Genomic DNA, 16771 nt, shown 5'->3' with positions numbered 1-16771 from the left:
ACCCATCTGTCAGTTGGACAGCTTGAGGGGGAGGTCTTCCAAAATTCTGAAACTGACCGGCGTGAGGGGATGGGGCTCAGGAAGCCAGGGAAGGGCAGGGAGAGGCCCTACCCTGGCCTGGCCGGGCTCAACCCAACCAGACCCAAGTGCACTTGGGACCTCCGTATGCAGAGACCGCCATTCACTTCCCACCTCTTGTTCCGTCCACCCCGTCCCCAGCTGCTGAGCGCCATGGTGGCGAAGCTGGGGAACCGGGAGGACCCGCTCCCACAGGACTCCTTTGAAGGTGTGGACGAGGATGAGTGGGTGAGTGGACTGGTTGGGGGGCCAGCATCCTCTCCCGTCCCTCCCCGACTTACACCTGCAGCCTGCTCACCCACCCCCGCCTCCCGGACCCTCCCAACTTCCCCCCACTTCTTGGTTCATCTCTCCAGGACTAGCCTGCCCACCAGCCGCCTCTAGCCTCACCCTCCACTGCCACCTCTGGGAAAGCCTGGTGCCCCTGCACACCTCACATCTCTCCCTCAAACTGGAAGCCACCTCCTGGCCCTGGCACACCTCATCCCAGAAGCCCTGGCTTCCTTTGAGTCTTGGGCATTTCCACGGCCTCTGGGCCCTGCTGCAGTCACCATGGATTGTCCGCATCTCTGCTCTTTCTAGGACTGGGCGCTTCTCCTCACTGCCTGCTAGCATGCGGAGCCAGGGGCTTGGGGTTGGGGTGGGGTGAGGGCTCAGGGACACGTCCCTGGGTAGGCGCTGGGCTCCTTGTCCCCCCTACCCTGACCTGGGCTGGTCCCAGCTTGGGCTGGCTTCGCTCAGCACCTTCAGTTATCACATGCCGTCCCATCTTGCCTGCTGCCCCAGTTCCAGTCAAGGGTCTAGGGGGCTGGCCCCCCAACCTGGCCATTTGGAGCAGCTCCAGCCTCAGGGGCCTGGGACCAGTTACCCTGCTCCCCAAGCTTGAAGCCAGGAGAAATGGGTGTCACAGAGCTAATAGCCCATTTAAGGGCGTATGAGCCCCGCAGGGACTGGCCTGCATGTGTCTTGGATGTTTTCAACAATTAAACTTTTCTAAGCTGGCCACCATGGTGCCGCTGTGGTCTCTGGGCTGGCTGGAAGGGGAGGGGGACAGCAGTAAGGGTGACGGTGGTCTGGCCCTGGGCTCTGCCTGGTCCCAGGCCTCACTCTGCTCCTGCTGGGAGTTCATTCATTCATCCGACACATGAGTACCCAGCCGGGTTCTCTCTGGATGGCAGCTCTGGTCATGAACAGGAGAGACAAGGCTTCTCAAGGCACTTGGCACAGCTTTAGTAGGCAAAGGGGAGCCGGACTCTGCTCAAGTTTGCAGATAGACAGTGTGCAGAGAACTGTGAAGTAAACTTCATGAAAGGGAGTCCCTGGGATGCTGGGGGAGACTGTGGTCAGGGTTTGAGAAGTGACAAAGCTAAGAGATAAGACCTAAGGGTCACAAAGCCATGGAGAGAGCCCTGAGAAGAACGTTTCAGATGAAAGGAAGGGCACTGAGGAAGACTGCGTTTGGAGACTCAGAGGAAAGGAAAGAAGGGTGGTGGTCCAGAACACTGTAGGAGGCAGCCGGAGTTTAGGAATCCATCTGCCAATGCAGGGGCCATGGGTTCGATCCCTGGTCTGAGAAGATTCCACGTGCCGTGGAGCAGCTAAGCCCGTGCACCACAACTGCTGAGCCCACGCTCCAGAGCCCATGCTTTGCAGCAGGAGAGTAGCGCCGCTCCCCCGAAGTAGAGAAAACCTGCGTGCAGCAAGAAAGACCCAGTACAGCTGAAAATAAAGCAAATAAGATTTTTTTTTTTAAAGCCATTCTTAAAAAAAAAAAAAGCCATTCTTCCAGGTGCTGATGCCCAAGAATAGAGAAAAGGAGAAAAGAGGTCTTGTCCACCAGGAATCCACATTCTAGTGGGAGGGAACAGATAAATGGTATGATTTGATAGAATGTGATAAGAGTATCAGGAAAAAAAAAAAGTAGGGATCAAGAATGGAGGTTTAAACCAGACACGTGCATGCGTGTTGAGTCACTTCAGTCATGTCCGACCCTTTGTGACCCTATAGACTAGCCTGCCAGTTTCCTCTGTCCATGGGATTCTCCAGGTAAGAATGCTGGAGCAGGTTACCATTTCCTTCTCCAGAGGATCTTCCCAACCCAGCGATCAAACCCACCTTGCTTTTATCTGCTGCATTGGCAGGTGGGTCCTTTACCACTAGCGCCACCTGGCAAAACCATATAGTATGATTCAATTTTTGTGAAACACCCATAGAAAGAGGAGGCAGTGAGTGGTCACCAGGGACTAGGGGAGGGGAAAATGGGTAATGACTGCTCATGAGTGTGGAGTTTTAAGCAGGGAATGAAAATGTTCTGGAACTAGCGGAGATACTTGCACGACTCTTGAGTATGTGAAAAAGCACTGAATTGTGAATTTCGAAGGGGTGACTTGTATGGGGTGTGATTATCTTCTAATAAAGCTGGTAGTATTAGAAAAGCAAAGAGGAACTTTCCTGACAGTCCAGTGGTTAGGACCCCACAGTTTCACTCCCAAGGCCATGGGTTCAATCCCCGGTGGGGAACTAAGAGCTCCTAGGTGGTGTGGTGCAACCAGAAATTTAAAAAAGCAAAGGAATGGAGTACAAGTTGCAGTCCTGGTAGGGGGTCAAGGTGGCCTCACTGAGAAGGTGACTTTGGAACAAAGACTTGGAGGAGTGAGAAGAGCCCTCATCCCCGGACAGAAGGAACCTGGAATGAAACCGGTTTTTCTTTTTTTTAAACGACTAGTTATTTTTTTATAATTTGTTAATTAATTTATTTGGCTGTGTGGGGTCTTAGTTGCTGCACGTGGGATCTTTGTTGTCATGAGGGCTTAGTTGTTGCCTGGGCCTAGTTGCCCCTGTGGCATGTGGGGTCTTAGGTCCGGGACTGGGGATCGAACCCCTGTCCACTGCGCTGCAAGGTGGATTCTTAACCATTGGACCACCAGGGATGTCCCCGAAGCCTTTTTTTAAGTTTTCTTGTCTTCTTAAATATTGGTGAGAATTTAGCATCTTACTCCTTATTACGTTTGTGAAATGTATGGTTATTTCATGTCTTTAAGTCCCAAATATTTTGGCAAAATGAAGGGAAGAAGTAGCTCCTCGCCCCGGATAGAACAGGTGTTATTCTTTGTTCCTAGCATCCCAGGGTAGTCAAGGGCGGGTCTACGTTGTCCTAAGCCTCCGAAGGTTCCCCAGCGCGGGAGGCGGACGCAGACCCCGCCCAAAGCCCCGCCCACAGACCTTAGGTTTCCGCCCACGCCCCGCCCTTTGGAGCAACGCGCATGCCCGGCGCATGCGCTCTTCGCAGACTCCCTTAACCTTTGACCCGCCGGCCGCCCTTGAGCCGGGGCCGCGGGGCCAGGAAGTCAGACCCCCGGGCCCGCGAAGCTGAGTCGCCGCCATGGTGAGACCCCCCGAGGAGGGGAGGAAAGGCCGGGAGCGGGGCCGGGCCGAGCAGCTCTGGTCGGTCTGCGGGCGCCGCTCGCCCCGCGCTGTGCCCGGCGGGAAGCCAAGACTAGGCGGGGGTCGCCGCCGGGCGTTCTGCGGTGGGCACTGGCGACCTCGGGGCCCAGGGAGAGCCTTCTGGCTGGAGGGCGGGGCGGGCCGGGGAATACCGAGCAGATGCGGTCGCCGCGTGCGCCAGCCATGTGCGGGGGGTCCTTGCTCGATCCCCGAGCTAGTTGATGGTGTCGCCCCATTATCGTTCCCATTTGAAAGCTGGTTAATCGGGCTCCGGGACTTTTCACGAGCAAGTGGCAGAAGTGGGACTTGACCCTGCGACACCGATAATTGAGCGTATCTGAGGTACCGTTGGCCTCCCGAGCCAGCCCACAGATGTGGGCCACCCTGGCTGAGTCAGGCCACCTGGGGACCTTTACCAGTGCAGAGTCCTGAGGTCTATCCCCTGATAGAGGATTGTTCCCCAAGTTATTGAGGCACTGGGTTTGAGGAATCACTTCTTAACTGATCGTGATAACGGGAGAGCTTTCAAGTGCCAGGCCCCGAGCTGACGCTTAGATAGATTCACATTTAATGCTTAAGCAGATGCCCTCATTGTCCCCATCTTACAGGTAAACAACCTGGAGCTCAGAGAGTCTGACTTCTCCAGAGTCTCTCATCCTGGTTTTAGCTGAGACTACACACATAGGGGCACATTGTTCTTACCTTGTAATAGTCACTGCCTTTTCCTGAGGACCACTCCCCCCTACCCCCCAGCTGGGTCCCTCACAGATGTTCCTGCGTGTGACTCAGTCAGCCTTGAGGGACCGAGTAAAACGTGGCCCCCGAGGAGTTTGTACCTTAAAGGAGAAAGCCAACGAATTTGTAAAATAGGACAATATATTAATGGGAAAAGAAAGATAGTGCAGGATGGGTTGGTAGAAATGGGGGGAGCCTGGGAAGGTTTCACTCCAGGAAATGGAGGTGATGTAAGCTTTGTTTTTATTTTTGGTGGTGGCACGTGGGATCTTAGTTCCCTGACCAGGGATCGAACCTGTAACCCCCTGCACTGGAAACGTGGTGTCTTAACCACTGGACAGCCAGCTGTGTCCAAGCTAAATCTTGAAGGATGTTGGGGTTTGACAATATTGGCATAGAAAGGAGGGTATTCAGTGGGTTAGTAGGTTTGTTGGGGGCGAGATAATGAAAATGCTGTGTGCAGCTCATTGAAGATCCTAAAAAGTGCTGAATTGTGCACTTGAGAAGAGTGCCCCGAGGTGTATGACTTCAGAGCTACAGAGACTTTGGAGTAAAGAAGTAGGGGAACTGATCTTGGAGTCAGGGAGTAAAGGGTGTGGCTGTAGTGCGTGGGGTGGAGAGTGGTGAGGGAACATAAAACCAGAAAAGTCCTCTGTAACCAGATGGAGCTGGGGGTGGACTGTATTATTGGCTGCAGCAGCAGCAGAAGTGGGGAGTTGTGTGTGTGTGTGAGTCTGTTGTGGGAAAGCCGGAGCCCTCCTTCAGCAGAAGCAGTGGGAGGCATTGGGAAGCCCTGTCGAGTGTCGCATTCATTCAGATATGTATTGGGCACCCACTGGTGCCCACCACAGCCCAGACCCTGGACGTGTCCTGGCAGATGTGACGGTCCTGGCCCTGAGCTCCTCCTGCCTGGTTGTGATGCCCGCAGCTGTTTGCAGGTGCCCTGGGAGAAGAGAGCCTCCTTTCTATCCCAGTGTGTCCTTGATAAGAGGGTGGGTCCATGCTGGCTCTGCTCACCAGCCCAAGGAGCTGTGCCGTGAAGGGAGCTTTGCACGTCAGTCTGTCTGGAGCCGGGCTCCCTTCTTGACGCACTTGACGTGGGACAAAGCGCGTCCCCGAGCGCCCCCCAGCCCCCATGCCGCCTGCGGGCCTTCGCCAGCTGCAGGGCTCCGGTCCCCAAACGGGGCAGCAAGGGCGTGTGGTGGTGCAGGAGGGGAGGTCCGAGGCCTGACGGGAGCTCCTGGCCAAGGGAATCCTCGGAACCACTGGCAGGCCTATCGGCCTCTGTCCCTCAGGCAGGACCAGCTGTCCACCTCAGAGCCTCCTGCCCCACGTGGGAGAGGCTTCAGGCAAGCTGGGCTGGGGAGGAAGCCAGGTGAGACTCTCCCACCGGAAGCGCATCCTTGTTGGCCTTTTCACCTCAGCACCTGCAGCCCTGCCCTCCCTCTGACCACTGGCGAGTCTTCAGAGAGCTTTGCCTTTTGGTGTGAATTACGGGGCTTGTGAAATCCAAACTCACTTCTCATTTGGCCCAGAACCACACCCACCTCGCCCAGCAAAGGAGAGGTGGCCCAGCAAGGCCAGTTCCGGAGTCTGGGTTCCGCTGGAATCTGACAAGCCCGTCTTTGGCCTCTGAGTTGGGTCCTGATCCTTGTCGTGTTGTTCAGTCACCCTCCCCACCAGCCCTGCATGAGGTGGGCAGCCTGGGGACAGCACAACTGAGGGCACGGGCCGTGGATTTTCTGCCCGTCTTCCTCCCGGGTGCCAGCTGTGTGTCCTCAGGTTGGTCACTAAACCCCTCTGTGCTTCGGTGTCTCGTGCTGTCAGGGTCAGACGGCACAATAGGTAGAGTGTGGCCGTCAAAACACTCGGCACCCCGGCTAAGTTCTTGCTGGACACACTTGGAGGCACCACGTGATCCGTGGTGACCCGCAGCGAGCCCTCGCCAGTGTCCTCCATGCGCCTACGTGTGTGCCGTTTCACACACACGTGCTGTCTGTCTGGTATCCCTGGTCACAGTAAGGTCTGCATGTTTCCCGTCTCAGCCACCTTCCTCGTCTTGCCCCTTACTGTTTCACAAGTCCGCCAGGCTCTTGGCTGCTCCCAGGCATCCCCTGCACTCCCCTAGTGTGGGCTCCCCCTGGTCCCTCTGCTTGGAAAACCCCTGTGTTACCATCGTGATCCTACCTGCCCGGGAGAAGTGCCCTCACCCCCCAGAGTCCCCACGTCCTTCCTGAGGGCTCCCTCCCTCCGTTGACCGTGCACACCTCTGGTCCTGCTTGATGCCCCACTCGCCTCCATGGGGCACTGGACCACGTGGTCTCAGAGTGGAAGCCCCCCACTCTGCATGGCAGTGGGGGGATTCCCGCAGGGCTGGGTCCTGTGTGTCTGACGCCCTGGTGCTGACTCTCAGGTGGGGTTTGAGTGAAGCAGTGAGCTGGTGGAGGAACGGAGGCCGGGCCTGCTCTCCTTCTCCACTTGGCCCCTGCTGTGTTTGTCCACATGCCCACCCCGTGGGCTCTCCTTCTCGAGGGCGGAGGGCATTTTGCTCTCTTGTTGTGTCGGATGGAATGGACTTGAATAATGTGGGGAGAATCAGAATGGCCTTGCATCTCACCACCAGCAGGTGAAGGCTGGACCCGCCAAGCTCAGATGCAGCGGCCGAGCTGGCAGTGAGTCCAGGACTGACCCCAAGTTCTGGCTCCCTGGCTACGTTGCCTTGGCTCCTGTCCGCCTGGTCCGAAGGCTGAGGGAGAGGCCTGTCTCCCTCTGGGGGACTCTTTCGGGTCCCTGCCCCCAAAAACTCAAGACTGCTATCCTGTGAGCCTCCGATGCCTCCCAGAGCAGAAGCTTATATCAGGTGCTGGGAGGAAGTGGCCTGTGGCTGCCGCTCTAGGGTCCCTCACCTCTGCTCTCCAGCAGCCTTGGCACTCACCCAGCACCTCCAGGACTCATCTTGGGGGCCCTGAGAACGCAGTCTGCTGACAGGTGCCTCCTTTGCCTACAGGCCAAGTACCTGGCCCAGATCCTTGTGATGGGTGCGCAGGTGGTGGGCAGGGCCTTTGCCCGGGCCCTGCGGCAGGAGTTTGCAGGTAAGCTTGGGTTCCTGTCTCCCTGGGCTGGGAGATGCTGCTTGGGTCTGATTTTCCCTGTAGCTGTGGGCCCCTCCCTCACGCTGGGCCACCTGTGAATGCAGGGACCCTCTGTGGGCTGTGTTCTGGCAGCTTGGGTAGCCTGGGACACTTACTGTTGGGGGCAGTGCTTGACCTTGGGACATTCCCAGAGAAGGGAGATCTGATGGACACAAGCATCCAGCCAGGAGTGGGCACGCTGGCCCTCCTGCCCGCCTGTTTTTGCAAATAAAGTTTTATTGGAACAGTCAGCCACAGTCCAGTAATTGCAGCACAGACTAATTGACCTGCAGAATCTAAAATATATTCTCTGACCCTTTAAGCAAAAGTGTACTGGCTCCTGAATCGAGAGGTCACCCGAAACGGCCTGCATCAGTGGCCTCGGTGACCACGGGGCCGCCGGGTCTCAGCTGTGCTGCCACCCCTGCTTGCAGCCTCACTCTGCTCCCCTAGCAGCCTAAGCTCCCCAACTTGCTGCGTGCCCAGGGTGAGAGGGTGGGGAAGATGAGGGACAGGGTCATCTCCTGGTCTAGGCTGGAGACCTGACGCCAGGTTTGACCAGCCCCTGCCCCATCCTCCAGTGGGGAAAACCTGTCCTCATTTGCCTACCCCACCCCCACCCCCAAAAATGCGCTCCTGGAGAAGAGATGCCCCCCGGCCCTGCCCGTCTCTTCCCGCACCCCCCGGCAGGGATGAGCTGCTCCCTGGAAAGGCCTGGGGCAGCCCTGGGCCGCTGGGAGCCAGGTGCTCACCCGCCTATCCACACAGCCAGCCGAGCAGCGGCAGATGCCCGGGGACGCGCTGGACACCAGTCTGCAGCCGCCTCCAACCTCTCGGGCCTCAGCCTCCAGGAAGCACAGCAGATTCTCAATGTCTCCAAGCTGAGCCCCGAGGAGATCCAGAAGGTGAGGCCCCCCCGGCCGGCTCGGAGATAAGCCAACCACAGTGGGGAGAGGGTGGCAGGCTGCCAGCTGGTGGGGGAGGGAAGGGGGCAGGAGTGGGGCCCTGGCTGCGGCCGGCTGGGATTCGAGGCCAGCATCGTTTGTCGCTGTGCGGGCCGCAGAGGCGGAGGCATGGCCCGGTCTCACGGGCGCCTGTCCGCTTCTCCGCCCCTCAGCAGCTCCCAGCGTTGCAGCGCGCTGAGGGGCGAGCCCTTTCGCTTTCCTTCTTTGTCATCTCCTAGCTTCCCCTGCTTCTGTAACCAGGGACTCAACCGTCTCCCCTCCTCTGCAGAACTACGAACACCTATTCAAGGTGAACGATAAATCCGTGGGTGGCTCCTTCTATCTGCAGTCAAAGGTGAGCACAGGGGGAGGGCAGACCGGGGCCTCATCTCACCGGGTGTCCCTCACTTCTGGGCAGTTCAGAGCCTGGCAGGAGAAGGGTGTCCGGGGCTCGGGGGGCCCCCTGAACTGCCAGTCCCTTGGGGCTGCCAGTGGGGCTGTGTTGACCTGGGCCCTGTGTCACCCTGGACAGTGGCCCCCCAGCAGCCATGGCCTCGAAGGGCCAGGCTGACCTGCCCACGGCCCTCCAGGAAGCCGGAGTAGGACCTGGGTAGGCAGGGGGCGCCCAGCCTAACTATTCGTGACCCCCTCCCTAGGTGGTCCGAGCAAAGGAGCGTCTTGAGGAGGAACTCAGAATCCAGGCCCAGGAGGACAGGGAGAGACAGCAGCCGCCCAAAACGTGACCACTTGTCTCCACCCGCCCGCCTCTAATTTATAGCTCAGTAATAAATGTCTTTTCCTCATTTCTTGAGTATGCATGTCCAGATTCCAGAGGCAGGCCACTCTTCCTGCCAGCTGTGGGGCTGTGCAGGGAGGGGAGGCGGTGGTGTTCGCCCGCCCACGGTCTGGCCTCTGACACCCAGCGGGGCCGGGGCAGGCGAGGATTGCTGGTCACGTACCGGACGGAGGGGCCACTTGCATGCCGCCCTCAGGTCGGCCCCACCCGCCCTGCAGTGAACGGGCCCCGGCTCTGCCACAGGCCTCCCTTTCCTGAGCTGGGTTGGGTGGTAGCCCCTCAGTAATCTGGGGGGTCAGCGCTGGGGTGCAGCCGAGGAAGAGGAGCCTTTGCCAGCCTGACGGCCCCGAGGAGCCCAGGGAGCCTGGCCCCTCCTAGAGCCAAGGTGCTCATAGTGGGTGCGGCTGAACCCACGACGTGTGGTCCAGAACCTGCCATCTCAGCACCGCGCATCCCATCCTGTCGAGCTCCTAGCAGCAGATGGAGAGCCTGTGGCACCCACAAGGTTGGGAGGAAGCCCCAGAACAGGGCCTCGGCCTGGGCGGGGGACCCCAGAGCCAGGCAGGAGGTGGTCTTCCCAGCATGGCCCAGCTCCTGACACATCTAAGACAAAGCATGTTTGTAACTCACTTTTATTCCGTTTCTTTATAAACTTCCTCTCACATGGAGGAATATATTGTTATAGTCATTAGCTTATCTCTCTTTTCTTTTTTTAAACTCTATGCTAACAGCAATGGAGCCAAGAGGAGGAAAAACATAAGCTACGATAGAAAGGCACTTAGAACCTGTTAGAATACTGATATCCTGGAATGTGCAACAACAGACGGACAACAACGACACGCACACCGGCCCCCTCGGGCCTGGTCTATCACCGAGTCACATGCTGAGCTAATGTCGCCTTCCTATGCCCTGCTCCTCTGCTCCTGGGGCTTGAGTCCAACCCCTCGCCCCAAAAGGGACTTAAGGCCTGGGGCCCTTGTGGGGGTGGGGGGCCTGGGTCCGGGGGGGTGCGCGAGGGAAGGAGACCAGCTCCCTCCTGCTCTGCTTGCGGCCCCTTCAAGGGGCAGAGCCAGCACTGCAGGCCCGTCAGCGGGCCAGGTCAGGGTGACCCCTCTGGGATAGAAGGGCGGTCCAGGAAAGGGTGGGTGAGCAGAGAAGCGGCAGGGAGACCCCGGGACTGCATGGGGGCCAGTGGTCCCCCTGCAGCCCCGCAGTTCCCCCGTCCTGCAGCTGGGACATGGAGGGTGTGGCCCAGGGCAGGGCCAAGGCCAGGATCTCCCAGACTGAAACTGCGCCCCCGACGGGAGGGAGCACGAGGGCCCAGGGCGGGGCACGAGACGAGCTGCTGCCCCGTCAGGGCCTGGTGGGGAGAGCCTGGCTGCTGGGCTGGGGTAGCAGTGTGGGCTCCAGGGGCATGTGGAGCCCCCGCACCCTGGGCTCCCCTGGTTCCCGGAGTGGGGACACGGAGGGCAGGGGCTCAGTTCAGAGAAGCCAAAGGAAGCAGGCCACATGGCCAGCTCTCCCCTCTGGCTTCCTCTGCCTCCACGGCCTCCGTGGCTGCCTCGCTGCCCCACATCCCTTGTCGAGCCCAGGTCCTTCCGTCTGTCTGTCCATGGCCACTGGGACTCTCCCATGCCTGGCACCGGCCTGGAGCCCCCTCCCCTGCGCCGGCTCTGCCTTGGCGCCCCCAGAACAGAAGCCATGTCTCAGCCCGGGGTTGTCCCTAGCCAGCCTACCCGCTCTAACTGCCCTGCAGGCCTCCCACCGTCCCCGGGGCAGGGTCCCAGGCCAGGCCCAGCCCCGCCTGTTCCCTGAGCTGGGCACCTCTCCTGACTCAGGGCTCCCTGAAAGCAGAGGGATGCGGAGGCAGACAAGCAGCCAGCCAGCTCAGAGCAGGGACCCCCACCTCAGGCAGTGTGCTAGCCACCGCAGACGGCAGGCAGTGGGGGGCAGCTGGTCGAGCGGGCCTCCCTCCCTCAGCTGGGAGGCGCCTTGTCATGGGGGGAGGTGGCTTCTTGCTGTGGCTTAGCCGCGGCCTGCGTCTGTCTTGCTCTCCCTCTGGAGAGTGGACCAGAGGGAGAGGGGTCGGGAGCCTCCAGAGCAGGGGCCCAGTGAGTAAGCAGGATGGGGTGGGGCCTCGATCCCAGGGGGCTCCTCCCAGCTCACCACTGAAGGCGGTGGGAGGGAGCCTGGGGCCAGCGGGGAGGGCCGACACCACCCCCAGCTCCACCCCCACTGCTGGGTCAGGGCTGGCAAGTGGGCAAGGGAGAGAGGGTGACCTGCCCAGCTGGCCACGGGATGAGGGAGACAACCAGAGTGGGTAGGGGGAGGGCAGGCGTGGGCCGGAGATGAGCCAGGCCTCAGCTCCCAGGAGCACGGCTCTCCGCAGGCCAGCAGACCCGGTTCCCCCACCTCAGGAGCCTGGGTGCCCACAATGCCCTACTAGCACCATCCTTGCTGCCCAGGGGTGCCCCCAGGGCAGGAGGACATTATTGCTATTTCGCAGAAGAGTTTCCGTTCGTCGTCGGGGGCAGGCAGGCAGGGCTGGGAGCCACCGGCTGGGCTGCAGGTGGTCCGCGTCCACCGAGCGGGTTCAGTTCACCACGGCCGGTTTGAGCAGCACGGAGCCTGGCGGGATGACCACCCAGCCGGGGGCGAGCGCCTCTGGGCTGCTGGCGGCTGAATTGACGCCCGTGGACAGGTCCAGCACAGTGCCCGGCAGCAGGGGCAGGCCGTCGGGGCTGGGCCGGGAGCGGCCGCCCTCAGTCCTCTCCAGGGGGGTCTTGCGGCCCTCTGAGCCCAGGGCCCTGGCCTGAACGGCCCCACGCCCCTTCTCCCCCTCGGCCTTGCCGCCAGCGGAGCCAGCGAGGAGGGAGACCACGGGCAGGCCCAGTCCGCCGGCCCCAAAGGGTGAGGGCAGCAGCGGGTTCTTGGCCAGGTTGAGAGGCAGGACGGGGCCGGGCAGCCCAGGGCCCATACCTCCCGCACCCCCGGCGCCCCCGCCATTGCCACAGGCCAGGGCACTGAGGTCGAGGGGGCCAGGGGCCAGGGGCAGGGGCAGGCCGGGCAAGCCGGGGCCTCCGAAGAGGGCAGCGGGGTTGGGGATGATTATCTGCGCCCCGCTGACGTAGGGGCTGCCGTCGGGGGCGGGCAGCGGGGGCTTGGGGGGCGGGCGGAGCTGCAGGAGCTCGTGCTGCTCGTGGGACACAAAGTGGCCGTGGGCCTTGATGTGCTTGCGCAGCGAGCTGGGGTCCGTGTAGCGCTTGTGGCAGCCGGGCATCTTGCAGTAGTAGGGCTTGTCCACGTAGTGGGTGCGGGTGTGCTTGAAGCGGTCGCTGGAGTTGGAGTAGCGCTTGTTGCAGCCCTCGTAGGGGCACACGTAGGGCTTCTCGCCTGCGGGCCGGGGCAGGGCCTGCGTCAGGGGCTTCCGGCTGCCCAGGCCAGCCCCGCCCGCCCACTCAGCCACCAGCCGAGACCACCCCGAGAACGCAGGCCCCAGCACCTACACAAGCTCTGACTCCGGTGGCCTGGCTGTATGTACCCTCAGCCTTGGGCTTATGCTTCAGGCTGTGATGACAGCGATCCCTTTCGCAAGTAATGACATACAGACCCTGCTGGTGCCTGGCTCACAGTGAGCGCACAGGGGTGCCCTTGACCCTGACTCGGCAGTGGCCCCAGGTTTACACCAGGGCTTCCCTCATGGCTCAGACAGAAAAGAATCCGGCTGCAATGCAGGAGACCGGGGGTTCAATCCCTGGGTCAGGAAGACCCCCCCCAGAGAAGGGAATGGGAACCCACTCCAGTATTCTTGCCTGGAGAATCACATGGACAGAAGAGCCCGGTGGGCTATAGTCCCACAGTCCCCATGGCGGGGGTCCCAGGGTTGGACACGACTGAGCGACTTAACACTTTCACTTCACTTTCACCAGTGGCTCCAGGTTTAGTAAAGAGCTGTCCCCGCCGACCAGGGCTGGCCAGAACCCCACAAGGCTGTGAGCTTTTGAAAGTGCCTCGAGTATAAAATATACACCAGAGGGACTTCCCTGGTGGTCCAGTGGTTAAGAACCAACCTTACAACACAGAGGACGTGGGTTCGATCCCTGGTCTGGGAACTAAGATTCCCACATGCCTCAGGGCAACTAAGCCTGCGTGCCACAACTACAGAGTCCGTGCGCTGGCAACGAACAATCTCTCACGATGTAACCAAGACCCGTGGCAGTCAAATAAATTAATAAAATATACCCCGGAGTCTGCAGACTTTGTAGGAAACGAAGAATTTCAGTGTCCCATTGATGTTTTAATATTAAAATGATTGCATTTTGAATATACTGGGCTCAAGAAAATGTATCATCATATTAATAATTCATCTCACCGTGTATTTCTTTGTACCTTTTTTTCTTGCAATGTGGGTGATTCGGAAATTTAAAATTAGGCGTGTGGCTCTGCTGGCCAGTGCTGGCCCTACTGTGCATGCCGGGGTCCGTGAGGGGCGAGAGGACACACCGCAGTCAGAGGGGGCACGAGTCGACAGCCACACGAACACAGTGCGGAGTGTGACGCAGGAAGACGTGTCTGTGCCCCAAGAGCGTGTGGCGGGTCTCCCCCCGACAGGACAGGTGCCCCCACCCCCAGCAAGTGGTGCTCGGGAAGGGATGGCCACAGAGTGGGGTGCGCGCCCATCCCCTGGCTGCTGGGGGGGCCCTCACCTGTGTGTGACCGGTTGTGGATCTTCAGGTTCTCCAGGCGGGAGAAGCTCTTGCTGCAGGTGGGGCAACGGTGCGGCTTCTCGTTGGTATGCGTGCGAATGTGGATAAGCATCTTGTACCTGCTCCGGGGGGCGGGGCGGGGGGGAAGGGGGGTGGGGAGCACGGCTCAGCCGCTGGACACTCGGGCCCCCCTTCCCGCCCCCTCGCCCCCCCTCACCTGGCATTGAAGCCGCGGCCGTGGCGGGCGCAGCCCTCCCAGTGGCAGCAGTAGCCCGCATCCTTCTCGGGCTTCACATGGTAGTCGTTGACGTGGTCTACCAGGTCTTGGAGGAGCTCGAAGGGCTGGTTACACTGCGAGGGCCAGGAGCGTGCTGAGCCCGTGAGGGGGCTGCCCGCCCCGGACCCTGCCCCGCCCAGCTCCGCCTGGCTCCCCGCTCACCTTGGCCCAGCGACACACCAGCTGCTTGGGCAGGGGCAGCTCTGGCGAGAGGCACTTGTCCTTGGGGGGGGTGAGGAAGGAGGAAGCAGGCAGATGCAGGGCGCCCCCAGAGCCCAGCGGCAGGAAGAACTGGAAGGAGCTAGGGACACCGTCCAGGTAGCGCAGCGGCTGGAGGTCCTGGGGGAGGTGGGGGGCAGAGCGGGTCAGCAGCTGCCCGCGGGCCCATTGGCCCAGATCCCTGCCCGCCTGGCCCATCTCCTTCTGTCTGGGGGCTGAGCGGTGCCCCACATGGGACAGGTCCCAGCCCAGCCTCTGGTGCCTGTGCATAGGACCTCTGTGGAAAGAGTCCATGCAGACCTAAGTTTAGAGAAGGTCAGGCTGGCTGGGGACCCTAAACCCAGTGACCAGTGTCTCCACAAGAGAAGGAGATTTGGAAACACACACAGAGGAGAGGAGGCCATGTGATGACAGAGGCAGAGAGAAGAGAGACGAGTGACATGGCCACAAGGCAAGGAGTGCCTCGAGCCGCCAGAAGCCAGAGGCGGCCTGGGAAGAGCCCTCCAGAGCCTTGGGAGGGCGCAGAGTCCCATCAGCACTGTGATTCTGGACTTCAGCTTCCAGAATAATACACTGCTGCCATTTTAAACCACGCAGTTTGTGGTCCTTTGTAACAGTGGCCCCAGGAGGTAACTGCACCGTCTCGAGAACGCATGGCTCCCCCTTACCGGGCCGGCGGGCGCGGTGGGCAGGTCCCCATTGCCCTGGCGCTCGGGGGACAGCGAGCTGCTGCCGTTGGGGGAGTCCAGCCCAGACGGTGGCGACAAGCTGAGGTCCACCAGGGGAGCTGCTGAAAAGCGTCCCTCCACCTTCTCAGGGAACTTGGGGTTCAGCAGGAAGCCTAAGGCAAAGGCAGGATTTGGGGGTACTGGAGCCAGGAGTCCCGGCAGGCCAGGCCCTCCTGCCCATGACTCCTCCACTGTGACTTGCAGCAGACGCTAGCCATGGCGCCCCCATCCCCAGCCACCCCGGAACGCAGGAATCGGAGACTCCACAGCCGACAGGCATGACGTTCTCCAAGGTGGGAGCCTGGCCATCAGTTAAGACAAGAAATACTCATTTTCAGATGGGGGTGGGCTGGCACACAGGGTAAATAACTGAACAGGAACTTGAATCCAGGCCGCTGGCTCCCGTCACAATATCAGGTAAGAACTTGACTCACTTTCCCCCCGGTTCCTTTCTGCCTCAGTGCCCCTTTCTGTAACATGAAAGGTTTGGGCTGGGTGGCCCAGCTCAGATACGGTAGATCCGGTTTTCAGGATCCACATTCAGAAATGGAGCAGAAGACCGGAGCCTCAAGTAACCCCCCAACCCAGAGAAGCACCTGCTGGGCTTGGTCCCCCGTCTGCCTGGCTGGCCGACCACACTGCCTCAGAGCCCAGACGTGGGGTCACAAGGCCTTCTGTTACTACCTGTGCATCCCCTGCTGCCCCTTAAAGCTCCCCCAAATCCACCCAGAGGCCTCAGTCTGAATACTAGCTCTGCTGAGCCGGCTTCAGGAGCTGGGCTGGTCAGTCCCCTCCTCCCAGGGACAGTGTCTCCTGCAGACATGAATTGCTGAGAGGGTGGGGAGACAGTGTCGGGGGGGTGCACCCTAAGTGAGGCTGTGAGGGGCTGCGACAGCGTCCAGGTGGGCCCATCGGGGGACATTTTTTCCTATCACCAGGGCTCTGAGATCGCTGCTCTGCCCGGGCGTGCAGTACCTGAAGGCGGGGAGCCCGGGGACCCGGGCGTGGGGCTGTCGTCCGCCAGACCGAGCTCCCTGTGCAGGGCTCGGTGCCGGGCTGCACTCAGCGTCCTCTCCCGCTTCTCTCTCGCCGCCCGGAGCTTGGTGATGCTCAGCTTCAGGTCGAGCGGCTCGTCCAAGGAGTGCATGGTGGTGGGGGCCGGGGGGTGGGGGCGGCAGCAGGCAGCAAGGGGCTCCGGAGCTGGTATTCAGGCAGGAACCTGAGAGCAAGCAGGAGCTGTGCTGTGACACTGGGACCCCAGACTCGTCCTTGAGCTGCGACCACTAAAGCCCACAGGAGCAGAGAGGCAGTGGGCATGGGGCAATGTGAAGGCTGTCTCCCTGGCACAGAGACCCTCTCGGTGGCCCCGGACAGCAGGTATATCAGAGAGAGCCAACCACCGACCCGGATCTAACGGATTCACTTCCCGCGAGGCTTTCTGGGAAGCAAAGCTCACAGGGTCCAAGCCTGCCATGAACGAAGCTTTAGCGACAGCTTCAAGCTGCAGAGCTAGGCAGTCGCACAGCCTTCAGACTCAAGGCCAGATCTTCTCCCTGGAACTGGCCAGGCAAGTCCCAAAGGTCATTTCTGACTGGGTGGGAGGTCATGCCTGGGATACATGCCTGATCTGAGCTGGAAGACCCAGAACCAGGCCAGAAGGGCAATGAGTGTCCTCCCAGGTAGCCCTCAACGGGCCTAGCTACTGACCACTGG

At 60.4% G+C, this 16771-nt stretch overlaps 2 protein-coding genes across 3 annotated transcripts in view; one reads left to right on the top strand and one right to left on the bottom strand.

Annotated features, from left to right (window-relative positions):
- CORO7 (coronin 7) overlaps window positions 1–9135 on the top strand; it is a 61164-nt gene extending 52029 nt beyond the window's left edge. Inside the window, exons 27-31 of one of the 2 annotated variants that reach the window (XM_061152738.1) lie at window positions 220–306; window positions 7265–7349; window positions 8157–8293; window positions 8622–8687; window positions 8989–9135. In XM_061152738.1, the coding sequence (XP_061008721.1) occupies window positions 220–306; window positions 7265–7349; window positions 8157–8293; window positions 8622–8687; window positions 8989–9075 (462 nt within the window). In that variant the 3' untranslated portion in view covers window positions 9076–9135. Of the gene's footprint in view, window positions 1–219; window positions 307–434; window positions 1084–7264; window positions 7350–8156; window positions 8294–8621; window positions 8688–8988 lie in introns of those variants that run through there. The other variant, XM_061152737.1, reaches the window with a different exon arrangement.
- Window positions 9136–9744: 609 nt separating this feature from the next.
- GLIS2 (GLIS family zinc finger 2) lies at window positions 9745–16496 on the bottom strand. Its single transcript, XM_061152740.1, has 6 exons — window positions 16034–16496; window positions 14999–15171; window positions 14274–14450; window positions 14052–14185; window positions 13835–13953; window positions 9745–12521 (listed from the first exon to the last, which is right to left on the bottom strand). Exons 1-6 carry the CDS (start codon window positions 16203–16205, stop codon window positions 11722–11724), a joined length of 1575 nt encoding a protein of 524 aa, XP_061008723.1. The 5' UTR covers window positions 16206–16496; the 3' UTR covers window positions 9745–11721.
- Between the last annotated feature and the right edge of the window lie 275 nt (window positions 16497–16771).

The sequence above is a fragment of the Dama dama genome, chromosome 10 (assembly GCF_033118175.1).
Source record: "Dama dama isolate Ldn47 chromosome 10, ASM3311817v1, whole genome shotgun sequence".
NCBI lineage: Eukaryota > Metazoa > Chordata > Mammalia > Artiodactyla > Cervidae > Dama > Dama dama.
Note: the sequence above shows the minus strand (reverse complement) of the source record. Positions and strands in the feature narration are given on the sequence as shown.